At 41.3% G+C, this 27,723-nt stretch overlaps 2 protein-coding genes and 1 long non-coding RNA gene across 7 annotated transcripts in view; 1 reads left to right on the forward strand and 2 right to left on the reverse strand.

The window, feature by feature from the left end:
• The window catches only part of LOC124181131 (cAMP-specific 3',5'-cyclic phosphodiesterase), a 276,361-nt gene that overhangs the window by 82,969 nt on the left and 165,669 nt on the right, over nucleotides 1–27,723 (forward strand). For 3 of the 5 annotated variants that reach the window (XM_046567387.1, XM_046567386.1, XM_046567385.1), the window contains one exon: nucleotides 5,824–6,248. The exons of the other annotated variants lie outside the window; for them this stretch is intronic. In XM_046567387.1, the coding sequence (XP_046423343.1) occupies nucleotides 6,118–6,248 (131 nt within the window). In that variant the 5' untranslated portion in view covers nucleotides 5,824–6,117. The remainder of the gene's footprint in view (nucleotides 1–5,823; nucleotides 6,249–27,723) is intronic. 5 annotated transcript variants of the gene reach the window in all.
• LOC124181133 (elastin-like) overlaps nucleotides 1–27,723 on the reverse strand; it is a 76,954-nt gene that overhangs the window by 32,049 nt on the left and 17,182 nt on the right. The window lies entirely within an intron of this gene.
• The window catches only part of LOC124181134, a 40,356-nt gene that overhangs the window by 1,888 nt on the left and 10,745 nt on the right, over nucleotides 1–27,723 (reverse strand). The gene's annotated exons all lie outside the window — the stretch shown is intronic.

Below are 27,723 nucleotides of genomic sequence, written 5' to 3' on the forward strand. Positions count from 1 at the left end.
AGCTGCTGCTGACAAGATTGGCCGGGGGGCCTTTTAAATTTCCGCAACACCTTGTCGTTCTCGTTACATGTTACACAAAGAGAACCAAGTTCGCAATAGGAGATTCTGTGTTAATGGAGAATTACTCGGTCACCGTAACGGCGATATCTCTGATGTAACCACCGGAAATTAATTATCTTACCACCCTGGCTGGAGGGTACAGAAATTTCGTTGATTGTCGTCAATGCCGTACAAAGGTCTCTCTGCGTAGGAATTTCGCCACCTTTTGTGGCTGCCGTCGATATGATATTATGTCGTGGCTGCTTAACGACACGGTCACTTGACCCATTCTTGACTAAATTTCTCAGTCGTTTCGCCTTGCAAGCAATTCCGTGTCTCCTTTGATTACGATTCACCCATACTTTCTCAACAAGCTTATCTTATGCCCTGCAGTTCGAATTACTCCGAGGCGAACCCCTTGTTAATTTACCCCGTAGGCACAACGCCTATTGTGCGGACCCTTGGATTCAACGATAAGTAATATCAGACTAGACCGGTGGCCTTGAATGTATCAAAATCAATCGAAGGGTCTTTACGTAACAATCAAACGCAACTAATCAAATAAATTCAAGTTAAATCCAAACGGCAATCGCATCATCTGGCACCAAACTGATATCTTGCTCTGAATCCTGTTGTACACTTTTCTTGTAACTGGTATAAGTGAAAGGTTTGTTCATGCTAACATCCGACCTCAAATTGTGATCATATTTCGACGCCTTTGACGAAAAGTGGTACGCTTCAGATTTCTTACGAAAACTAGCACGTTTTAATTTAGTCATCCCGAATGAGATACAATTTTTTTACACTCTTGTAGAAAGATTACTAGTAGGTTAGGTAAGGACTACTTAATACCCGTACACCCTGTTTTTATAAGAAATCCGAAACATGCTACTTTTCGTAATAGGCGTCGATTTGTTCAATATAAAATGAAAGCGAATATCCCTGGTCTCTCTTATAGTTGCTTCCTGATTGCGTCGGCATGTCAATATTATCCATTCGCGCTCCTTTGTATGTGATAAATTGTTTGCATATCAGCCACGAGATATAACTCTACAGACTCGTTCGATTTGCTTGCCTGCGTTGCATGTTACGAAAGCTTGGAAATAATCTTTTACTCGCCAAGTATCCACTTTGCTGTATTTTATAAATGATAACGCAAACCGCAGGAGATAGGAAGAAGAATTCCGTCGGTTCGACATTCGACGCCGCGATCGCGCGTTTATTCGATGAATATAATTCCGTGTAAATAAATATTATGCAGATTGAAAAACGAACTTCCGATTTTATCACGATTGAATCGACCGTCTAAGTACGCGGTGGTATGCTCACTCCAGAAAGTGCCGAGCACGTTTCCGGTTTCATTTGAATATCTAATCGTGCCACGTTCACGTCTCGCTGATCGACTGAAAACTCGAATTCTTCTACATCCAGTTTAACTTCAATCTATCGCACGTATTCACTCAGGACTTTTGCGACTTTGTAATTTTTAGGACTTAGAGTAAATTGACTCGTAAATATATTCGAATTCGAAGTTGACTTGACATTATTGACACTCGATACTGAGGCAGGTTTAAACGACTGCATAATTTGAATTTCTACAGAATCCTGCGAGACAGTGATAAAACGTCTCGATCCCTTTGATAGAGACCAGATGGAATATCCCTGGATTTTTACTGGATCTACCCAGATTTAAAAATAAAGTCATTGTGATTTATGAACAAGCCGAATCAAAGGTTACCCAGTTGTAGGCTTTTTATTGTGGATAGTGTCCGCTAGACAAGGCGTAAAATGGAGTTACAGCCTCGTAAATGCGAGCCTAATTGTCGCATGAATCCTTATACATAATACTTTGGAAGACGTACCGGTGTAGCCGAATAACTACGTTTCATTTACACGTCAAGGTTAAGTGATAGCGTCTCGGAGACGAAAAATTCAAGTTTTTTCTTCCCGCGTTTCGAATCACTGGCTAATTTTCCGAAGAACGAACAGCCTCCTTTTAGACATGCTTGAATATTTGAAGAGAAAAAACGATCGACACGGTGACTTTTTCCTATTTATACCTCAAGGCGGGGGTTTTAAAAATAGGTTTAAACAACATTACTTATTTCTGGATTCAAACTGAATTCAATGACATGCGTCGTCAAGATCCTCGAAATAACTGCTGCTCGGAAATGGCATTGGACTCGCTGCAATCCGTTGGATACTGATCACAAATTACGCCTGATATTTTGCGCGCTTGTTTGCGCGTCAGTTAATATTTTGTGATTAAAAAAAGTGATTGACATCTAAATTATTCACTCCAATCACAATTTCGTGACATATCGCATGTCCAACGGTATAAGGACGTGTGCGCCATTATACGAGCTTTTACAATGCGTAAGGATAAAACAGCATATTTTCTCCCCTTTTTATTTATGCAAAACACATGATGATAGATTAAGAAATGTTGAAATTGAAAAATGAATTAATTAACCGCAAAAGGTCGAAGATACTGTCGGTTATGCCCTTTTATCTCGAACTTTACGAAAAACAATCACGTTCTTTAACGGTGTAAGGTCGCATGTGCCCACAAACCACCTTGTACCCTTATGTTCGGTATAATTTTTTGAGAAAACGTAAAATTTTTACATTCTTCCCGATATCGATAAATCCTTATACCATTTATAAATGTGATAAATAAAAATATATTTTGATGCTGAAAGGACGTATCCGCCAAACGCAAGACGTTTATTTATTATTTCGGCTAATTTTAGTATAAATATGAGTTTTCGGTGCTTTAATAATACTTGTCAAAATCAACTTATGAAAAAATAAATTCCTCAGATACGTAAAAACTTATCTTTCATCGATTTTCTTCCGTTCTTAATTCTCCGCTTTCATATTTGTATTGAATAAATGCGCCGATGGGATTGATAAACCTCCTCTATCAAGTATCGTTTAAAATTTATCGACGTGAAGATAATTTGACACTGGTCCTTCGGGTGTAATTCGCGCTTTAACTACACCTCCGATGAAGATAACGTTATTACGTTAATAGCCAGGACTAAACGCAATGCATGCAAGCGTTATCGAATTTTAGATGATACACGCAAATAGTCGGATCGACGCTTGTCACCAGCTTTTGGCTGCTAGCGGTAATTACGTGTGGGCAGTGACCGATAACGCTTCCAATGGCGCTTGATTTACGCAGACGTATTTTCGCATTATTTAAATGCCTGGTAAATTAAAGCTAAGTGGGTTGACGCTTCTCGGCATAAGAAGGTCGATAGGGTTGGTTACGTAAATCTCTTGTAAATAATATCTCAGTTATGTTGTGTCAGAAATTGATGACAGAGAGAAAAATAAAAAGAAAAGAATAAATTGGAATGTTGAAAAATTGCAGAAATTCATCACGTTCTTAAGGATTTTAAGTAGCTAATTTATCTCTTTCACCGTTTACGTAATTTTAGATTCATTTTTTCGCTCTCCTCCTCTCTGTCTCTCTCTCTCTCGCTCTCTCTCTCTCTAACCTTATTTCGCTGATTGTATAACGTACCCACCTACCGTCCTCACCAGACAAATTATTCGAATTAAAGACAATCGTCGCTAGTATAATTGAGCCTAATCACCATTCTCGCCAATTTAGATCGGGGGAAAAATCTGAAATCGGTAATTTATCACAGGATTTGTGTTATCGCTTTACAGGATCCTCTCGCATAAGCGAGCCTTGTCGGTGATACAATTTCTGGCTGAATGCCCACAAAGTCAATTCAGTCATAGCCTCAAAAAGTTAAACTTGGCATTAAGCGTGCGTTGTCTTATTATGTCAGAGGCTCGTAAAATTTGTTGCGAAAATCAGGAACGCGTCAAAGAACTCGCGAAAAGTCGTGCATTCACCGACGGACTCGTCGAATAAATTTATTCTCATGGGTATAACGTTGGATTCACGATGTTCCATAGAGGTAGAGAGATAAAGCGAGAAACGCAGAAAGGGGGGGGGGGGGGGGCGAGAAGAAAAGAAAATAAGGAGAGAGGCACTGTACAGTATGTAATTCTTTTCAAAGTAAAACTAAATGTCTCTGGGTATACTTCGCAGCTGGGTAGGCGTAATAAATTTCCTCGTTTCACGCGACAAAGTTGCTTCACTTTTTCTCTTCTCTCTTTTCTCTCCCGTTTATTTATGTGTTTGTTTTTGCATTAACAGATAAATTCGGGGTCGTTATTTTCTCGACCTTCGTTTAATATATTATACCGCCACCAAAGTAACGACCATTTTATATTTTATTTCTGCTCACCGTATCTGGATTCACATGGTGAAAATTTTCTAGTTATTCGCGGGTGGTAATCGATTCAATTCTGCTTCACGGTACGCAATTTTAGTAGTTTCGGAAGTATCGAGTAAGACAATCGATTTGCCTTTAGGAAAAAATGTGCCCCTGTAAAGGCTGCCACATAATATCTGTTCTTTCACGCCTCCATTCTATCAATTCAATTGGCTAAGCCATACTTTTTGTGACACGCTTAATTCAACCGGTTGTTCTACGGGTTACATGGGGTATAGCTGCCGCTCATTACAGTGTAAGGGGAAAAAAAACTTGATATTCTCTACACGATATTTTATCTTCAGTTTGATCATGCCGTTAATGATGCTGCACGAATCTCGGTATTCCGTTCATACGAGATTTTACCGCAAGTGTTCGCCACAAGAAAATCGAATAAAAGATGTTTATAACCTGCAACGTACGTACATGTTCGAAGCGTCCGTGTCACGTGGTTCAAGGTTAGGAATTCCGTACGGCGACGACGACGACGAGGACGATATATATGTATATATATACAGTGACGATGGTCACGATAACGATGACGGCGATGATTTTATAAATGAGCGATCCAACCGATGTGAGAACAATTGAGCGATTGTTAATGGAGGCGAGAAGAGAAGAGCACCGCTGGTTCGGTTCGGTAAAAAAAAAAGTACGCACACTAATATCGGATAATTGGCGTCTCTTAAAATTCGCACGAAGTATTGTATAATCGCGAATTTGCTATCCTGCGACTCCTCGGCAATGTAACACCGACATATCATATCACGTATGCGCATATTCATACGTATTGCGTAAAGCCGCGGACAGTCGAGTATCTCTGGTTTGTCGACAGATACTTCGTTACACTTTCGGTTTAGACAACGTTCGGTATGGTCGGTTGGCAAGGTGGATAAGCCGCCCGGTTCCGGCAGGAATAACCGGCTTGACGTACACGTTCGCGTTGAGGCTAAGATCGTTTAAAAAACGCGAACAACCGATGAGCAAATACAGGACACGGCTGTACGTCGTAGTTTTTGCGCGACCTTTAACGTGGCTGAAAATTCTGTCTCGATAAGCCCGGACATTCGGGCACAGCACACGATGTGAATACTTCAGTTGTGTAACAATCATCCGTTCTTAACCCTGGTGATTTTAAGTTTCTACAACCTTTTACTCTGATCAAGAATTACGCGTGGAAATTCGATGGGAAAGAAAGCTCTTCCGCAGAATCGAGTAAATTTGTGATATAAATAAAAAGTGTCGAACCCTCACTGAATCCCGATTACATACTATAAGAATATTACAGTCGAACAACAGATCAAATAGAATCGGCAAGCGATGTTAACAGACTGATTAACGGTGTGTTGCGTAGTGTAATTAACAGTTTTCTGTAGTTTGCTTTCCCCCGTTTCTGTTTATCGCAATTCAGACGTACGTAACTTGTTGTTTTTTTTCTTTCTTTCTTTCTTGCCTTTAATCGCACATCATCAACGCGATCCAGATACATCTGTAACTACAGTGGAGATAATAGGAACATAAATAAATCCAAAACCCATACGAATTCAGCAAGAATAGTAGAATAAAAATGAGAAGAAGCGAACTGTCGACGGTGTGATGCGCAATTCGGACTGTACGCAGGCATTGTGCGTGTACCTATGATTAGCGATCGACTGATTATGGTTGTTCAGTGGGTGAGTAGTGGCGAGTTAGGGATTATGGTGGGCGGCTCGTCGTCGTGAGTGACGAGCCCTGGAAGTCCTGGACACCCTGGAGTTCCTCCGGCTCGAAATCGAGAATGAACAGCAGTCTTCAGGTACCGGAGCTCCGGCTTCCGGCCGGCGAGGGCGGTGGAATAGCGGGGACCGTTCCTCTGCTGCTCGTGCCTCCCAGCAGCATTCCCAGGAGACGGCATTCCTGGATATGCGGGTGAGTCCATCCTATCCTAGCCTAGCCAAGCCCAGCGTTTTCATTCGGGCTTTTGTTACGGGGCAAAAAGCGTTTGAAGCCTGGGCAGAATTTCACGAGGCCTTATGAGCCGATCTTTTGAATTCCAGATGGTATCGTCGCCGATTCGCCCCCTCAAACACTCTCTTTCTCACTATTGGGAAAATTAATTACCCCAAAACACTTAACATTATTACATGTATGCATATGTAAGCACACTTGAAATTTGAAGATCTGCAGGGTGAGTCAATTGGAAGGCAAATTCATAGGTGATATCAAACCTGTCGATTTTTCTTCACCGTGTATCGGCGCGATTCGATGTTTGGTTATACTCGTCATTACCGCTTCGAACCAATCAAAGGTCAAGGTTAACTGGCAATTACTTTTCTTTTTTGTTTCATTTGAATTATACCGCCAGCTGTGATATTCGGAGGTTGCACGAAAATCGTATATTTTGGTTATCATTTGTACTTCACGATAAAATACAGGGTATGAAACGATTAATTGAGAAATTTTACCACGTTCAATTAAATGAAATAATACAATCAATTGGATGATTCCATTAATATATACACATACCTATATTATACCCGTACATCCTGAACTGTTAAAAGTTCTGTTTTTTTTTATTTGACTGTTTATACCGGAGCATAATTATGTATATATTATAGTAAATGTGTTTGTTTAAACAAAAAGCTGGAAGTGACGTCCGTATAAGAGGCACTTCTAATTTAATTTAAATTAGAATACTAGTCTTGCTAGCACCTTATTTATAACCTTGTAAAACAACCGTTCGACGACTACGAAGTATAATATGAATAAGAAATAAAAACGCAAAGGGAGTTTAAGAGAAAAATAAATAATGCAAGCGCCTACACTTACGGCAAGCATCGATGCCGACAAATGTTGGTGAAACTATCAAGACTAACGCTACATTTTCACAGTCAACCAAATCTGACAGCGGGATGAAATCATCCGAATTCCGATACCTCGATAATTCAAATTCCCGGGGTGAATTGCCTCTGAATAATGGATGTAAGCAGGGTGACAGAAGCCCAAATTTACAAACGAATTTTTGAACAGAGTGTTCGCTCTGCGTAGAACCGATTTGAATATCTTATCCAAGTTGACAAATGATGCCTGAGATTCTGAAAGCCGTAGAGAACCATACGTACCTACGTATGTCTAACTCTGCCCGTAGCTGCTATTACGCAATCACGCAAACAAACCACTGACCAAAGTTTCATTACGGCTGTAACTTTTTTCCGCTTCTTTTTTCACAAACGTAAATTTCTTCCAACCATACGGCTGACTTAACGTGGATATATTTATGTGAATGACGTGCTTTCGAAAACATTTAATGCCCGGTGCGTGTGTACAAAGCAGGCAATAATTGTAATTATTTAATAAAACGTTTTTTTTTTTCCTTAAGTCATCAAAATGAACGGCGTACGTTATATCAAACAAAAATTGCATCATACGCAATCACGATAACGTCGAAGAGACGTTTCGCGATATTTCCGCAAACCAGAGCATGCGTCGCTACCTCTTTGCCCTCGCTCGTGGATTTCATTCTGATTTATAGCGAGCAACTAAAAATTCTATTTATTGAAATACAGAGTCATAAATTTTTTCCACCACCTATTATAAAACTTTGCTTATTTCCCTTTTTTCTTCACCCTGCATTAATACTTTTCCAAGGCGATAAATCGTCGCCGGTTTTGCGTCAACGCTTTCCATGGAGTGTTACACGAGATTCAAGACCGGTGCTTTTTCGCACGAGCTACGTAAACCGCAAACGAGGAGTTCGATTTTTTTCTCCTATACCGTATATCGCCGGTACAAACCCACATTCAACCGTGTATAATACGAGCGTATGCACAGGTACACGTAATACTTTTGCGAATAACGGTAGCTCTTTCAACGAAAGCTTTGTCTGGTTTCATCGATGCTGCAGAAGCTTTTCTGCGGTTAGAGGTACAGTCGTTTGTTTCTGCATCTGCACGTGTACACCACGAACTATTTTCTGCTGCTGCGTCCCCTTCTAAAGACGCGATTTATCGATTTGCGTGCATTTTTGTATTTGATAAAAAAAAAAAAAAAAAAAAAAACTTCTTCGCTGTAACTCAAAAGCCGACTAACTTTTCACGCGGTGTATAGAATTTGACAATTTGCCAAATCGGAAATAGCTTACGTGTGATTAAATCATTCGTGATTGACAAGAAAAATATTGACACTTGTGAATTATTATAGACACAAAGGTATTGAAAAATTCGACGAGTTACCGTCCAAAACAAGTGTCACGGTATTTTTCTACAGATTTTACTTTTCTTCGAGTGGGAATATCAACGCAGTACTTGCGATTCGTATACATCTCCGTGCGCATATATTATCACATACCTGTTTTATATTCCAGTGAGCAATGGATTTCTCGAGTTGTTCACACCTCATTATAGCGCCTGCAAGCCATTGTCAGACGATGTGTGAATTGAACGGAATGGTATTTTTTTCTTTTTCTTTTTTTTTTTTTTATCCTTAACTAATTCACCCGACACCTCGGTATTGCATTGCAACGACATTACAACGATGGCAGAAATTCCGTGTCAAAATGTTTTTGTATCTTGGTAAAAACCTCGACGACCTTTTTAAAAATGAATACAGACCGTAGGTTGAAATCTCGCGAATTCCAATCACCGGCTTATTGTCAGACGTGATTTTCGCCCACTAAACGAGCTGTTAAGTCATAAATTCAAGCGCATACCGCCACCCGGCAAATAGTGATTCGAGCCACCTCAGGTACATACAGCAAATTCAGTGGCCTGAATTTCAAAGCAGTATAAAGTGCAAGCCGCGAGGATATACATGCGGAGCAGCCAGCGTGTGCAAAGGCACAAACAATCGCTTCGATTAATTTTCATTTTTACGTTCCAAGTGCATCGTGTCTTGCAGTCTTGTGCGCAGCTGTATTTTTAACTTACAAATAAACGCTGTCGCTTTTCCGCTTGCACCGTAAATGTCATACGTGTTTCAAACGAGACCGGAAATTTTTCAAGAACGCTCGAGTGTTTCGCCGCGTTTTCCCCGGCAAAGTGAGGCTGGTACTAAGACTCGTCGAGTGCAGTTCTCGAGGACAAGTCTAGTCCCCTCTACTCTAATCCCTAGACTAATCTCCTCTAATACCTTCTCAACTCATATTTTCGGGTGTACTTTCGAGTGGCTGAAAAGGCGCTTCCGTGCATCTCGAGAGATCCAACAGCGCCATTTTTAGATCCTCACAAGCGTCGAGCTTAGCGTATAATTCTTCGATTCGTAGGTACGTGATGCAATCAATAAAATGTTTCTTTTTTTATCGTAAAACTATTTTAGCAATGATAATGCAGCATCTTTCCAACGGTGACTTGTTGCAATGTCATTTTGACAAAGGTAACAACCGCAGTGATTGCCCAAAATAGTTTTACACGCCTAATCGATACGGTAAAATGATGATTTTTCCAGTCCAATGCGTCTTACGGTGGTCAAAAATGCAGAACAAGGTTCTTTGAATCCCTGAGGAAGATACGCGAGATTTTGTCATCCTCGAACAGGCACGATGCTTGTACAACGCACATCCGAACCGGCGAAATCAGCCCGCTGAGTAAACGCGAGTGAACGCTGGTACGGAATGAGAGGAATTAATTGATCACCGTTGAACAATCCGGGGTCGAGGGGGAGCCGCGTGACGGCAGCCAAGGCTGCCCGGATTCCGCGAGTGCCTTGTACTTTTTATCCCGATGGTTAAACGGTCCGCTGCCTCCTCCTGCCGCATCTCATTATTAACCTGGAGAATATCTTTTCTTTTTTCACCCCCAACACAGGGAGCCACGGCTACGTGACGGAGTTCAGGTCCCTGTCCGGTGAACCGTAATTAAAGACGCCGTTTATCCTGGCCAGATCCGTTCTTGTTTTGTTTATTTATTTTTTTCACCCCCTCGCGCCGAATAAATTCACGGCTTTTGTTTGGATATTTGCTGGTTGGAAATTTTAATTCCGTTAAAAAGTATCTCATTTAGATTATCTTTTTTATTTTATACTTTTTATGCGACGTAAATTTTTCAGTTACGCCGCAGTCGGAACGTCTCGGGTGATTTCTTATACACCGAAAGAAATTTTATTGTAATATTTGCTTTTCCCCACACACAAAAGTACAATAAAATATACCATTTTAGGGACAATCGCGGTACAGTCGTGAAAAGTACAACAGTGAGTAACGAAATGCACAAAATTTATAACAATGTTTCAAAGATCATATAGTAATTCTTGCTTGTCAAGATAATATTAATATATATATATAGAAATAGTATAATTTCCTATTATTCTAGGAATGTTTATGATTGTACCTCGTTTGTCCCTAAAATGCTATGCGGAAAACCAAATATTGCAATAAAATTTCTTTCAGTGTAGATTTTGCAAAATCGTCGGTTATAACAACTTGCACATTTTTCGTTCTCTTTTATTTGCGAACTTTATTTTTCTCCGTCCATTCCCATCCTCTCTAGTCCTTGAAACCTTCGCACAATTTTCAATACTGCAGCGTTATAAGTTGTTCGGTACGTGACCTGAATATTGTACTTGTTTGACTACCGTATTTCCAGGTCTTATCGTTGACGCAGTTACCTTAATCTTACTACACACGTTTTGACCATTGTAACGTTAATGGTTATAATCAGCTACACCGCAGTTGCCGTCGTTTCCATATAATTTATCAACGCTGCGGGATAAAAATTTTAAAAATAATCATTCATCTCGGCGTAATGGTCCAAATAAATTCAAACACGTGTATAATTAACTGAGCGTGACCGCCACTTCTCCATTATGTAAAAATTTCCAATCCAATACTGTAATAACGTACAACGTACGCGTACCGACATGTGCAGGTTATTATTCTATCGCGGAAAAGGATTCTGCTTTGAGTTGAATATTCGAGTTTTTGCCTGAATTACTCTTAAATTTTACGAATCCCGAACGTTGTATCTTTTTCATCAATGTTTTCCATCGCGTTGCAAATATGTGAGAATGTAGGAATCTGATGCTCGATGCCTGGCCGTTGTCGTAACTTCTGTTGTATTTCTTCCATTATCCGTGATGCTGTACGAACTCGAAGCATCGCCTGGAGCTAGTGTCAACCTTGCAGACCACCTTTTTCCGTAGCCTCCTGTAATACAGATAAATTGTTGCCAATTCAGCGTACGTGAGAAGCGGAGATAATTTGTGTCCACGAATCTCCCTAATATCGTTGTTGAAAATCCACTCAAACTCTATGAGTCGTTAATTTACGAGATGTTATCTTTCTTTTTTCTCTTGCCTTGAATTATTTTCTTCTCGTTAGGTGCAAAAAATTTCAAGTTTACGATTAAATTAAATTATTTAAATAAATCTTTCTTGTGTGCAGTAATTTTCAGGAAGTATTTCAACTACGTTATTCGACATTATTTAATAAAATGCCAGACGATATAGCATAATAATACTTGTAATTGAGAATAACAAAACGTGTTTTTTTGTTTGTTTCAGGTAAGTTGAATTTGATGATGATACCCGCCTTCACTCTGCTCTATGTGAGTAATGTTTAAATATTCGTACAAGCGGATTTGTAAACAGAGGTCCGATGATGGAATGGGTTAATACGATGTCATTTGATCATGTTAAGAAAGTGCAGTTGCGTCAGATTACTTTTTACTTGCGTCACAAAGGAGATTCTACGTCCAAAACTTGGAGGAAAAGAAAAGTGTTGCGGTCACAAATTTTGATACGCTTGTATGTTTGAATCTGTAGATAAGAATGAAAGATTTAGTGGGTTATTCTTCTCTTGCATTCCTATCTTTCTAATTGCCGTTCGTTCTTCGTTAACAATGTAAAGAGAATTTCGAATCCTTGAAACTATGAAAAAGAAGAAACTTATATCCAGGCACGTACGTAACGATCCAGCTCTCAAGGTCATTAAAATAGCAACGTTTGTTAACCAACTGTTATTTAAATATGTCACTCAAGCGTCAGAGTAAATTATATAATTTGAGTTCGCCGCACCCTCGCTGTGATCCATAGATCTTCGCGTACCTGCATTTATATTCATGTATTTATTTCTTCTTTTTCCTTCTGGTCCTTTCACTATCGGTTAAAAATACAGCTGCTTCCTCGCAACGGTGTGCGTATAATCTCTCCGCGATGCGAAATGCTTAATAGAATATATCTGACGAGCTATATATTTCAAAGATAATACGGTGGGCAGAGAGAAGCTTGATTTAATCGCGGCGGAAAGCGAGAGGACAGACTAAATTTTCAGGGGAACGTAAAGTTCGTTATTATTTTCGAGTTTCAACGAATCTCGGTGTTATCTCATTTCCCAACCAAACGTCACCGTTGATCTACAAGCCCTCGACCACCCCGCTTGCAAATCAAAGCTGCAGATATAAATTGGCACTGCGCAGTGAATCTACGGTGAAAACAAAATTGATAGAACAGAAGGGAGTGGGCAAAACGGAACTAACGACAAGGGGGAAAGAAAAAAGAAGACTAATCGGTTTAGCGTTATTCGTTTGTTGTGATAATTGGTCCAGCTCGGACGAAACTCGGATCGATACTCGCTGACTCTCCCTCTCCTCCCAACTTTCTTTCTCTCTCTCTCCCTTTTCATCTTCCTGTTCCTGTTCCTCTTCCTCATCCTCATCCTCTGCTCTCTACTTCACCGTTACGTTGATCACAGCGCCGAACTCGCGTACCGTAGCTTGGGACGCATGCATATTACATACCTACACACATACGTATACATATATAGAGATGTGATAATGTTCATACACACACACACACACACACACCTATGTACGTAGAAACCGCGCGATGCTACGATGCGAAAACTAACGTATCAGATTGCAGTAGCAATATCCCACTAGATTCTGGCCGATGCAACGATTATACCTGATCGGTTTATCGGGTCGATTTTGGTCCCTTTTGATAATTTGCCTTCGAATGGGAAACGCAATATTGATAGGGAGCTGAATTTCGAGGCTGGAAAAGCACGTGCTGCTAATGTGTATACTTCTCTTTTTTTGCATTACCATTCAATATCGTTGGTTCCTATATTTTTTCAATTACCAGTTAGAAAATAAAGTTTTTCCCAATGTTAAATATACTTACACGAAGGAGAAAATATTCGCCGAATTCTACAAGACGATTGTCGAAAATTGTTGTTGTTGACGCATAGGTTTGAGCGAATATGGTAATGACAGCGTCACGCTTACGGACAGACCGTATAATCGAATACAGTGAGCGGACACGAATTTATTTGCAATCCATGCAGTACCGCGTGTCGCGTATAGACGTACCTTATTCATGATCGATTCGTGGATTAACAATCGGTACAATTCCGTTCCATAAGTGTATGGTATAGTAGTATAAAGTCGAGTTTCGATTAACTCAAAATATTGACCCGCAACTCAACGAGAAATGTGGCGTCTGATTTAACGAATGTAGTTGAAACTAAATCTCCAGGCTCTGTAATTGGGTTTGTTTACATATATACATTCTCATTTGCACTGGCAAGCCATCTTGTCGAGATTTACTGCCTCCCGAAAAGAAGTGATTACATATTTTTCTCAAGATTCCGTGTCATATGGTTAAATACTTGCAGTTCAATGAAAAATAAACTAGAATGTTCGGACCAGCCAGTGACTTGGCTTCAAGTTTCGACGCCTGGGTGGCAGAAGCAGCGAATGACTCGAAAAAAAGCAGAGAACCATCCGAATATAAGAATCGAATATTTCGTCAATCTAGGATGTGTAGAAAAAGATAACACTCCGCAGTCCTCGCTAACGATAAGATAGATGGAAAATATAAGGGGCGAAAATCGCGGACTTTTTATGTAAAAAGAGACAAGTGTCTTTCACCCAGAAAAAGTCGAACCAATAGGAGTTCATATCCGTAAACAGAGCCTGCATGCCAGTTATTCGAAAAAATCTAGCCAGTTAGATTGAAACTAGTATCAGAGCGACTTCAATTATCCACAGCAATCGCATCACGAATTGTGTACTTCATATATTTTCTATAAAATTTCCCGTTCAATTCAGATATTCGTCACACATCGAAACATTAAGCAACCATTACGCTTATGCAAATAGTAAAATATCTGTCAATTATAAGCACAACTTAGTACAATGTGGTTTGAAATTTATTAAAAGCCAATGTGCGCACCTCACGAATACGTTCAGACACGAAGCCAGTAATCTCACATAGGACGAACAACTTAAAAAAATGAATAAAACATTTTCTTCTATAGTTCGAAAGCTCCGTAACCAATTACTTGGTCGTTATCATAAGTAATGAGAAATTCTCAAAACTTTACGTCGGTGTTTAATCTCACTTTGTGTAATCCCGGCCGCGCTGCGGAGTATTTCGAAGTTTGTGTTCCACTGGTCGGAAAGTTTTACAGGGAGAGATTTGCGATCAGTCATGGTATATGGCACGGAATTCTTGAATGCTTTCTTACCCATACGGGAATTCATCGATTGAAAAAGACGCGATAGGAAACCTTTCCAAGTATAAATCCCTCCGAAGCGCGGTATCAAAAATCAATCAACATCCGCACTTACCATATCTCGGTGAAGTAAAAAAGCTGAAAAAAACCTTTTTGACATGAATTAGCGGTGCAGGGTTCGATAAATTCGCAATGTTCACCGAAATCTGATGCAAGAATTTCGTGTTATCGAATCATTGAAGGATCCGTGACGATTGGTGTTCACATTCTGAATCTGTATCTTGTATCACGTACACCTAATACGTAACATTCTTGCCCGATGATGGATTTGAATTGCGACGCAACTGTAGTGCACAGCAACGTACGTTGTCCTAACACATTAAGGAGATGAATAGATACGTTATAGATCACGTGTGTACGTGCATACACGGTGTCAAGTTCGGGCTTTAACCGAGACTGAACCCTGGAGTTTGATGTGTCGTATGACATCGCGTTCATTTGAACATACACGCGTCGTCTAAGGTAACTACGGTTAATCCAAACCCAAACCGTTGAGTCCTGTTCAAATTTGTTCTGCTGTGTCAGCACGAGAACTCCTCACGTTCCACGGCCCGATATAGTAACCGAGCGTTTGTTTTGCGGCGATGCTCTGCATGCCTGCACGGTTGAATCTCTTTTTACCGCACACGAACTTCCTTGCAGCCAGTTTGTTCCGTATTAACAGTTGCCGTGCCGTTCCATGTTCGCTGTTCAAACTTCGCGTTGCTTGCCCCACCGATACACGATTGGAAAATCGTGCAAGTGCATCATGCAGGGTGGAATATTTACGAATGCTGCGTTTATAACAAACATTGGAAATAACGCCTCGGTGATTTTGACGTAACGTAAACGACGCCGTACGTGTAGGTACTCGGACAGTTGTGAAACAACGTGGGGGAAAAACAGTAGAGGTGGCAGTCGACGGATAAACGGAACACAATCTCCGTGCCTCGCCCGTGCGGAGGAAAAGGAAAAAAAAGAAAAAGAAAAAAACCCAGAGGCGAACCCTTGCGCTTTGCTAAAGTATAATTACCTTATCGACACAGCAGATATGTGTAACCGTTATGTCGATGTATGGGTGCGGGCAAATCTTTGCTCTTATCTAGACGCGGGTACAGCAGCATGACGTCACGTCCCGCGGATAAATTCCTCGGTTCGCCTTTTGCAGTTTGCAAGTCGCGCGAATGTACCTGGCGCGTTTTGCAAGCGCGTGAAAGCGTCGCCCGCAAGTATAATGCATCTCGGTTAAGTGGATACGAAATGTTTTAATTAAAACGTACGTGATTTGTTTCACACAGACAATATAGTGGTTTTCCTCGACGAGATTTAGGAGAGCCTGCGAGAGCCTGCAAGTTGAGAAAGCCGTTCGTCCCTTTGTTTTCCAAGTATATGTATACACGTATTGAATGAAGTTTTGAAGTGAAAAATGGCCGTCTAGCCCCTGCTTTTAGATCATTTATTACTACCGAACGAATCGCTGGATTCCCGCAAGATTTATGATCGCGTCGCTTGATCGGAGGATGAAGTACCGATGTGGCTTCTTAATCGGAAATAAGCGCATCTTAGAGACTAATTTTTTCACACGAATCGTATAATCGGCATTGAAATCGAGCGCAATCTGTCGTGGAAAATTGTCGACGACGCCGTCAGTGCGAGCTGACATGGTTGAACTTGAAATCACTTTCTCGAGGGAACGGTCAGCCAATTCTTCGTACTAATTGACCACTCCTCGTCAGGAACAAATCCCGATTACTCCATTTCCACTCTGATACCAGCGCGTGTTCATCCTGATTGGCCATCTTCATTTCGAGGTTCGTGTTGCCCACAGATCTATTCGAGTCTGTTCTTCACGGTCAAAGACACGCTATCATCCTTCGTCGACGGAAACAGTTTCGTGAAGGATGATCCTGCCCAGAATTCTGGGCGAGGATTTACAGTAACAAAGGAGGCGAACTATAGAACGTATACAGCGATCCATTTACCCGTCAAACTTGAACTACTTTGCCCCGGAGGAAAATCTGATCGGTCCTTTTCCCTCGTACACTTTATCATCGAGTTATATAAAACTCCCGCATAACATTCTTCCGTCTTTCCATCCGTATCAAGAAACGTGCGCGAAACCTTTCATCAGACCTTGGTATTGGTTCGAACTGATTTAGCGATACACTCCAAGTTGTTTGACGCCTCATGGATCCTTGATTTCATGACCTCAAACACAAATCGCACATCAAACACCTCGGACGGTGTCGTTGGAAAAGGTCGTCTCCTCAATTTGCTCATTATCCAGCAAAGATCATGCAGCGTCATATTTTCGGTGCACATGTATGTTAATTTTCACTTATCTTATACATCCAAAGTTATCCGTACCGCAGTTATGTATCATGTATGCGTACACAAACATACCGACGTTACAAGTAGTGGTTTGAACATCATTTGCATGCCGGTCTGCGTCTGACATTGCACAACGCACTCGAAAGAAGGAAGAGTTTTAAGCTTCGTCAGCTTTTCCAGTAACGTCAGCTTTCCGGTTGTCCGAATAATTCAATATTGCAAAATGAAGAAGAAAAAAAAAATCAATCCGAATTCGCGTCATTTGACGTCTACGAATCTACTTTGAATACAGCGAGCCAGCTGCTCTCGAAAGAAACGATCCATTGGGATTACTCGTTACAAGAATTGCTTGAGAGATTTCCTTACAAGCCTAGATTGTATAATCCCTCCTCGTTCGATCAGTCACCCAATCACTCGCTGTGTTCCCGTTACTTCATGCTCTAAGTAAGCCCTCGAATCCGGGTATTACAATGGGATTTACCGACGAGTTGGATAAACTCGGCTGAGTGTATGTACGTGTTCAATGAAAATCATCGCAACTCATGAACTATTCAGTATCCAATACTGTCAACTTATTCACGGAGAAGAGACTGCCTTGGGGGATGGTTAAAAATGACGTGTTTCAACCATGCCCAATATTTCGATAGCAATATACGTACATTATACCCACGCGAAAGTCAGTTCAAAGTAAACAAGTGAACGGAAAAAGTGAGAAGAACGTGTTGAAGAGTAAAGAACGTATAATACAGGGCTTTTCGCGTTTGACGCGAGCATGAGGTACTTTGAGGCGGGATAATGTCAACATGGATTTTCTCAAGGACTTGGCTAAGTAGCCGAGGAAATAAAGAGGAAACTCTTAATCGCAGACACCTCATACGTGGCCTGCAGAGCCGAGGTATAGCGGCGAGTTTGGCGGTCCAGCGGTGGTGTGGCGGCCCCGAAGGATCGATACGGAACGCTGTACCCGCAACCGGGTTGCATCGTCTGGTCTCTCAGCTATTTCCCGAAGTTCGCTTGGCGAGACTTCCGCCGGGTCGCACCAGCTCGCCTTCGGCCCGACCATCGCTTGTAATCCGAGATCCACGACCCGTGACTTACCCGGTGCACAGATTGACCTTCCGGCAAATTTTGCCAGTCAGAAAGTAAAGAGAGAAGGGAAATGGATCGTGGGTCATGTTTATTCATACGCGTGAAGGTACGCGTTAGATACTGTTGGGCCGTTCACCGTTCCGTGAAATTATAGTCACTCTTGGTGATTGCTTCGAATTTGTATCAACGAGAGTGAATGTAAAATCGCGTGCGACTAAATCTGAAATATCACTCGATCGTTACTTTTGCTTTGAGAATGAAAATCACTCGAAAAACGAACATTGCAGTCCAAGTTTTTCGTCATTTCGATACATACGGGTTCCTTTTCATTTACATTTATTCGTTTCGATAACTCGTCGCTGTTTTCTACGACCTTGCAAAGATTTCCGGGTTTTGTTTAATCAAATTTTATGACTCACTTAACCCGGTACGTCAGCGTTAAGTGAGATGTGTTATCCTCAGTTAAAAATTCAAGCACCTAACCGCGTTTTGAGTATGGTCGTAAAAGTTCTCATCAAAATGTGAACGATATTTCATTTGGCAATGAGTTGCACTCTCATCCGTTCGCATTTCCGTGTTTTTATTCAATTATCATCTGGCCACGACGTCTATCCTTTTGACAAAATCGATTCTCACTGATACACCCACGTTTTTGCTAAATTTTTCCGCAAGCTCCCAAAGCGCTTATACCTTTCTTAATCAACGGTGCAGGGCTAAGATAAGTTGGGACACGGTCGAGTAACTCCAGAGGATTGTGTGAGGATAAAAGAAGGCTTATACAGTGGTCAGTTCGTGGTTACGCGAGGCAGAGGTTTGTGGTCTGGGGCAGTGATGTTGGGGCCAGCCGGACTTTAGTGTAATCGCTGCGTGAGTCCGAAAACCTCGCTGCTGCAGCCTCGATTAGGCACTATCAGTTCACCGATTACCTCATAAATCTCTCATTTGTTTTCCTCCCTGGTTTCTCAAGCTTCGGAGCATTACCGTTTTACCAAGTGCTTCGTTCCCCGTGTTAAATGAGGTTTCCTCGGGCGGAGCTGAGAGATACTTTGTTTACTATGGCACGGCTCTACGGATACGCTGACGGAACATCACCCGGTTTCCGGACGATTTTTCATTTCCTCGAATGCCTGAGTATTTCAACGTTGTAGCAAGGTGTCTGGAAAAGCGAACGGACACAGCAGTGAATAATCTGTTTCACCGCCACCTCCAAGGTATATCTGCTTATACAACTTGTTTTCTCCGCGATCCAGATTGTATCGAAGCTTTGTTCCTTGCGTACCTACGTAACTGCTGTTTCCTTTCAATAATTTAGATTCAACCGTTGGCAGAATTATGGAGTAATAAAGCGTAGAGTTCCGGTGGACTGAACATTCCAGGGGACTGACGGACTTTACGCGTCCTACGTGTCCTCATCCTTATACTCGCACACATTCTCACTGCCGTTGCCGTGGTTAATATATCAATTATTTTATTCCAATCGGAAGGCCAATCATTCCGAACACCGCTAAACAATGAACATTGTTCTGGTAACGATGAGTTGATTTAACAAACATCTGATCCGACTTGCACATTTTATTATTCTCGCGGGATCTGTATGTACAAGTAGGTGCAACGTGATGTTCATATATGCAAAGTAACGACCGGCGTCTGCAGTCGTATTATATTATTACGACGTTGACTACGATTACCCCCCGTATCATTACGGTCATAGCTATTATCGTTATACATTGTGCTGAGCAGCATTAGAGTAAGTTTTCTTCCAAGCAGAACCATTCTCGATGAATATAGATGGCGAAGGTAGCCGGGCAGCAATAAACGGTTAGCTATTCGCGAAAATTAGCCTCATCTACCGCGGCCTGCGGTAGTAGAAATTGTCTAGGGTTACAAATGGAACAAATATCATTAATACTCATCAGCACCACGTACGAAAATTTTTCCACACATTGCTAGTCGTAGCAGGAGGATGAAAGCAGCGTTTATTAACATCTGGACAGTGTAAACATACTTTGCTTGCAATAATCAAAATTAAAATAACCCAACGTACTTTGCAGGAGTTGCTTAGTACGAATTAGCAGCTTTTAATTCCTACCCGCTGCGTTTGCATTAGCTAACGATGATGACTTTCCTATGTATAATCGCACGCGATTGCGTGTCAAGTTTGCGCTGGTCGTAAAGCTTAACCTACGGACACACATGCGGAATCAGTTGCTGTTCAATCATTCACATGTTTGCTCATAATCAGTGTAATTGCTCCATTGTAAGTATCTGTATGTATGTTGATTTGTGAGGTTTGCGAACATGGAAACAACTTAAATACAGAGAATATAGCAGACGCTTATTTTATGAACACTACAATCGAAAGTTTACGAGACAACATTCACAGTTCTTCCGTAATGTATGTCGTATAAATTTTCCTACGCAACAACGGCACACGAATGTGAAATTTGACTATTAATTTTCTGCACCACTCGCCGCATCATGCAGCCGTAACGGAAATACCGCGTTCGTAACTTGGTCAGCTCAAAAAGTTTATCAACGAGTGGTCAGAATTCAGTTCGTGGATAAAAATTCACGCGCAATACAACCATCTATCCACGGATAAGGATACTCTTCGCTCAGGAATATTCTGATCGTGATTACAAATCCGCCAATTCGGAAACTCACGATCGAGTACCTACGGTATTGGGTATAAGGTGAAAGGCAGTTACATTCCGTTGAAACTTTCGAGTAAATATTCGAAAATTCCGACCAATCGAAAGTGAAGCTTTGCAGTCTGAAACTTGACTTTACGGGTGAAAACTCGATTTAATACTTTTTTGCGATCATCAAGGACCAACCTCGTTGTTAGCTGCGAACCGTAGCCTACGGGTATAGCCTTTAATTAAATAACAACAAATAAGTGAATTACGGAAGAGAAACGGCCCGGCTCAGACTAGAGTAGAGGTTTAAGTGCCCGACCCAAACTAAATATAAGTCTGGGGCTGAAGACAGCCTCTCCGTATTTCAGCTTCGATACATTCAATGAAGAGCTAGGAAAACAGATCACGTACCATATGATATGACTTATAATCTAGCCGTATAATTATATACTAGGTAAGCCGATTGACTGGAGAACCATTAAATCGAACATGCTCGAATGAAGTTACGTCAAGAAAATCTAGAAGTTGTACGCTTCTACTTGAGTACTTGCTGTTGATTTTCGAAAAGCTTGATCGAGTAAAATTAGCCATGCAAAATAATAAACGCAATAATAATATTTTTGCTTTCATTATTGGGAAGCCCTGAAATCGGTTTATGCCAGGTTTAAATAATATTTACATAAATGTACGAAGTAACTTTGGCTTGCGTTACTTTCTTGACATAATTATCTTCGTAGAAATTTGCACTGGCTCGTTACGATACCACGTTACCATTACTGTTATGGCAGTTATCGTTATTGTTATTACTGCGGGCTAAGATGGTATACGCGTGAACACACAACTGGCAACAATAAACTGTAAACCTGCAGTTTGAAACTTTGAAAATCTTCGAATTGAGTATTTTCGTTAAACTGCATGAATAAATTTTGTAGCGAATACTTGAATTATGTTTGCCAAATCATATTATGACGTATGAATTATTTTTCGCCGTGAAATATTTTTTATGCCAATGCTTCGGAATAGCTTTATCGACTTCTTCGACAAGTGATTTTTTACTTAAACACCGACACCGAAAGACCACAGACTCACTGCGAGGGAGAAAATTGCGGAATTTATTGAAGAAGTGTGGTCGGGATTATGGAAAAGTATAACTCAAAATCTGGCAGCTGTAGAGAGTCAACGTGCCGGTTCAATCTCTGCAGATCCTAGTTGGCAGGTCTGAACACGGAAGTTCATTTGCCAAGAGGAAATTGGTTTCACCTGGTACAGCAGGAAAACACCCTCGACTTTATTGGATAATTACTGTCGTCCAGTGCGCGTAAACTCCGAGAGATATCCGAGAACCGATTCTGGAGTTCCGGAAGTCCCAAATTTGTTACTGTAATTCTTTGATTCGATAACTCGTGCCGCCTGAAAGCCAAGGAAAAGAGACAAAAAGTGTCTACTCTCGTTAGGTAACACTTGAACTCATGAATGATTATAAGAGGTGTCTTTTCAAAATTTGCCGAGTCGGTAAACTCAGTTCGACGGTGGTGATAGTTCATCGAGGGAGAGCAGAGTGTACACGTATATCAGGCTTACACACAAGCGTATCGTGTGAAAGTTGATTGCTCGAAGTTAATGGAAGTACGAGTAATCGATGTATTCAAAATAGCTTTTTGGCACGAGAATTAGCTTTCCCGATATTCATAAGATCCCGTGAAAGTTTCCGCACATGTTTATCAACATATCTCGTTCCACACTGCGATCCAGCTATTTGCATCTCCAAAATGGCGACAAAAGTACTTCACTGATATTTGAGACACAAACCGGTTTCAATTTATTCAGTAAACTCGTTGTAGACTGTGCAACGAAACCGAAACTAGCGTCACCGCCGATCGTTGAAACGTTTCAGACTTCACCCTCTTTCGTTTAGATCATCCTACTAACTCGAGCTACCTACTCGACACTTTAATTTCGCGAAATGAAACCAAGGAAATTTAAAACCTACGCATATTGCTCGCTCTCTCTGCAGTCACCCCTCCGATAATTAAAGCGTTCAATGTTTACACGCTCGTTTCTTCAACGGCCACGGTGTTCATTCTTGAATATAACGGACCGAAAGGAAAGCCTGATTTTGATTGATGCCAGCGGCCTCTTTGTCATCCTCCAACCGTATTGTCTGATTTCTGAACAGCATCGCCTTCCTCCGTAATATAAGCTTAATCTCCAAAAATCATCGAACGTCGTTAACACCCGAACAATGCTCTGTTGATAACGACGTTCACGTACGAATGACGCACGTAAGTTTTCGCGTTTGCCGGTGAAAGGAGTGTCGATTATTGCAAAGAAGCGTTGAAAGAACGAGTACGGAACTTTGGCGTCTGCAGGAAGCGATTTGTCCCTCGAAAACAAATCTGATTTCTTGCGACTAATTAGCTTAGTACGCGGTTGGTGTCGGATAGATTTATGACCAGCTGGGATCGATCCTCGCCTAGGCCTCAGCCGTTCACCGACGATAAGAATTTGACCTATAAAACCCGTCCGACTATTAGGGTTCTATTATAACTCTATTCGTATACAATGAGGTCTGTACCTCGATAAAAGCGAGACCATAATCGCAGATGACATTCTACACGCGTCGTTGCAATTAATATATTCATGGAATTGTGTTTAAGGTCTGCCGTGAGGGAGTCTTTGGCATTTTTCGTATAGCTGCAATCAACGCCACGTTGCTATTCCCCCAATATTATTGCTCACTGTGTAATCAATTATTCAACTCGTCGTCAAATTCGTTCCGGAAATACCGAGGTGCAATTATTTGTCATGTCGGCCGAAAATTCAATTTATCAACATGATTGACCGCGTTTGCGTAACGCGTTGTCCCGAATTTTGACATTCCTAGTGATTGTGTTCGGGCTCGGATCGTTCAGCGTACCGTCCGGACTTCCCCAAGGATTTTGGATGCCCAGTTTTTAACGAGAACGTTAGTCTGACATGCCAGCGGATAAAATAAGGTATAGAATAATCAAGCTCCCTTGAATCTTTCTGGTGACCTCCTACGTACGTATGTACGTTCGTAATTGTGCCTCCAAGCCTCTGCTGCGCGATGTTCTTGCTTCCAGAAATGCTATTCACAAAAATAATACTTTCATCGTGTTTCCGTTGAGTCCTGTATTTATTAGGAGGGCTATACACGTACGGGCAACTCCGGATTACATAAAACTCGGCAAATTACCCTGCTTTAGATGTAAATCAAGCCCTGATGGTAGCGTGGATATCCTTAATTTGCGTATCGGGGTCGACCGTGTATTCGGTATTCAGGAAAAAATATCCCGGAAAAGTCTCCATTAGACAAGTTGAGAAATTTTTATTTTCTTAGGTTATACTTGACGCTATGCAGCCTGTAGTTCTGAGACAAACAGGACTGCATTGCCGTTCCATCCGGTATCCACAAAGGTCCTGTACGTTGAAACTTTTTGTACCACCGTCGATCGATGCGAGATGAAGAGACGCGATCGTTGCGGAATTATTTGACGATCAAACATCACTGAATCGGTTGAACACGATGTGTGAGTACAAACACTATCCTCTCGCATAAAATGGTATCCTACTTGCGATGCTTTGGTATGTGCCAGCCGTCGAAATCGGTGAAACTTGCATGTCAACTCTGCCAACACCGGCTGGAAGTGGACCTTCGGAATATAAACGTAACAGAATTTAATCCTTTGAGTCGGTACAAGATAGACTCACAATAAGCACAAACACAGGCGTGGGTACATTCCGATGTCTTTAATTTACGGTTCAATGAATCCAACAATCAGTAACTTGTTAAATTTGCATTGGTCTCCGACGCTATTTGCTTTACTCGTATTTCGTTTGAATAAAATTGCAGAAGATCAGAGAATCACTTTCGAGCAATTCAATCAATGAGAATCCTGAACTGCCAACTCGCGTTGTTACATCTCAATAAATTATATCGGTGTAAACGCGCCGGCGCCTCGTCACTGGCTAACACTGGAATAACGTTAACATGTGAAATGATTGGCCAGATTCATTCAATCCTCGTCATATCTCAACTCGAACACTCGCTCTCTACATATCTATGAACGACGATGCCTCGATTCTGAGCGGAAAACGTTCCGCTTCGAAGCAGCTTCGACGTCTTCATCTGCGGGCTTTCGATATTCCGCGAGCGGATCAACGCTGGGAATATGCTGCGGGATCGGAACGACCGGCGAACAATATCGCGCCGGAATATGACAGAGCTGGTCCGGGGCGATCCCAGACAGGACGAGAGTCGGCTCGTAGGTTTCTCGATGGATACTTTTTCGGTTGACGACCGGCAGCCTCGACCTAGACCCCGCGTTCGCGGGTAAATCCAAGGCATAAAGGAGACCCGGATGAATGCAAGGCCGGGCTAGTAGTTGCGCACGGCACGTGGTGGAAGTAGTCCGGGAGGGTTGGTATATCGACCGCCCCTAAAACTCACCCCCGGGCCAGACTGGGTCTCGCATCCTGCCGCGACCATCCCACTTATCCGAGACCAACTTTTCCTCCCTTCTTTCTTCCTTTATATACCTTTCATATGAATAAACCGTTAATTTTCATCAAATAGTGACCACAACCCTGTCGCTGCAATCCGAACGGAAACACGAAACGACGGTTGGATCGCTTCACCCATTTCATCCCTTTTCTATGTCCTTTCCACCCTACACCCACACCAATGGCTCTGAATATTGGTCAGCTTGCCATTTAGTTGGGCTTCGGAGACAGCTGTGCTCCTTTACCCAGAAATATACCCTTCCTTGTGTTTTTTTTATTGTATCGTATCGTGGTCGTCACTACTACTCGTACCGGCAACACCAGATGTCCGTTTGGGTTGATCGGTCCAAATACTTTGCATGAGTTTTTGCTTATCACTATTTTAATATTCCATACCTATGACATACGTTATACGCACTTTTCAACGTCCAGCCATGAATTTCCTGAGCCATATTTTCCCACATCCACACGTTTCAATGTGTGAAAAACGATCGGTTTCATCAAAGTGCAAGTTCTTTCTACGTGGTGTAACCCATAATAGAACGTCAAACTGTCATTCGCAATGACTACCTATTTATAATGATACCTCTCGCTGTTTGACGAATGTGTACAGCTTGATTCAGGGGTTACATATACCTGGGTAGGTAGAAAAAATCGATTGTTTAAAAAGGCGCTCGGTCGAAAGTAATATCATTCGAACATCTACCGTGAAAATGTCATAAAGGAATTAGCAGTAATGACCAAGTTATAGCGTTTCGTAACCAGCCGGGTAAACAGCGACAAGGGCATCAAAAGAAAGAAGAATCAGGTTGACAACAGCAAAGGAAAAATCTAATGGAAGCATCGACGTCTGAGGAAGATCCGTCATATGGCCCAGGAATCGACGACTTCATAAGTTTGAAATAAACCAGTTATTTTATTGTCAGTGTAAACTGTACTCAAAACTTTAAACGTGATTTTCTCGAAACGGGTTTTTCAAAATTGGTAACAAGAGTATTTCTGTGATTACGGAACGATTGGAATCTAACTTTGCACAGTTACATATCACGCAATAATCTAGTACTTTTCGAGCCGTTTTTTCGATACCTGGCATAATTTTTATTTTTTCATCATATAAATACTGAACAATTTTGAGGTAAAAAATCGCTTGTTTTATTCCAGAGACTGCCATGATCCGAGAAAATGGAATTTTTAAATTCTGGCCGGATGAATACTAGACAGATATCTACCTACTTTAAGACAAAATTATTATTTTTTCAGATAAAAAATGGCGGAGGCACGTCTGGTACCGCAAACGCTGCCAACAATAACACGTCCCAGGAAAACGACTGCAATTTTTTTACCGTTTGAAATTTTTCAAGCAAATTTTCAGACAATTTAGATAAAATGTCAGACTTTAAAAGATATATAACGGTTGTTTAATGAAATTTAGTTTCACACACGAAAAAAATTTTTAAACATAACCCTAACTTTATCCGTCCCAGGTATATGAAAACCCTTAAAGAAACTGCGATTCTAAATTACTTTGGTGATTTGTCAACACAAACAATGCACTTAGAGTGCGTTCCAATATTAGCTCCCGGTGCTGTCAACAATCTTTTATCTCTTTTGCGCAGCCGGGTTCGTGAGTAGCTCCGTCTCTGTCCTAGGGAGTTTTTATCGTTGTCAGCTAATTTCGGAACGGACCCTTAGCAAGAGAACTCGTTTTCTGCACTCTATTCCCAGTCCATTTTTCAAGACTAGCTGTAATTCATCAAATACAAGCAAATGAAAAAACGACTTCAAAGAACATCCTACTCGATGGACACTAGGGAAAAATATCTGATGCATCCTGCTGTTTATCTATGTGACTTCGTGCCACCGCATAAACAGCGAGATAACATGGACGCAATTCGTCGTTCAGTGGTAGCTTGTAATCAGTACACATGTGCCAATTGGAAATCAGCGAGTGACGTCAATCGAGGCTGAATTTAATGGAGCACATTTAGGGGTGTGTCGAAACCGTATCACGCATGTCTATCAGACGCGAAGTGAAATCTATTGGCATTTGTAGAATCTGGACGTGTTTGATATTTGTATAATAGATGCACTTACTTCAGAATTGGATCGATTGCACCCACATATATATATGTATATATAGGGCCCCAAGAATAACATGATCGAGCAAAAAGGTTCCGTCCTTGTTGAGCTTAACCCGGAAATACTTTTCCATCGAGGTGTTTGTAATGGTGTAGCCGCGGAACAGTCTAGCTCCTCCACCTAGCTATCTACTTACCGTGTTGGCAAATTTTAAGGCGTGTATCTCAGCTAGAGAGCAAATTATCCCACCTTG

The sequence above is a fragment of the Neodiprion fabricii genome, chromosome 4 (genome assembly GCF_021155785.1).
Source record: "Neodiprion fabricii isolate iyNeoFabr1 chromosome 4, iyNeoFabr1.1, whole genome shotgun sequence".
NCBI classification, from domain to species: Eukaryota; Metazoa; Arthropoda; class Insecta; order Hymenoptera; family Diprionidae; genus Neodiprion; species Neodiprion fabricii.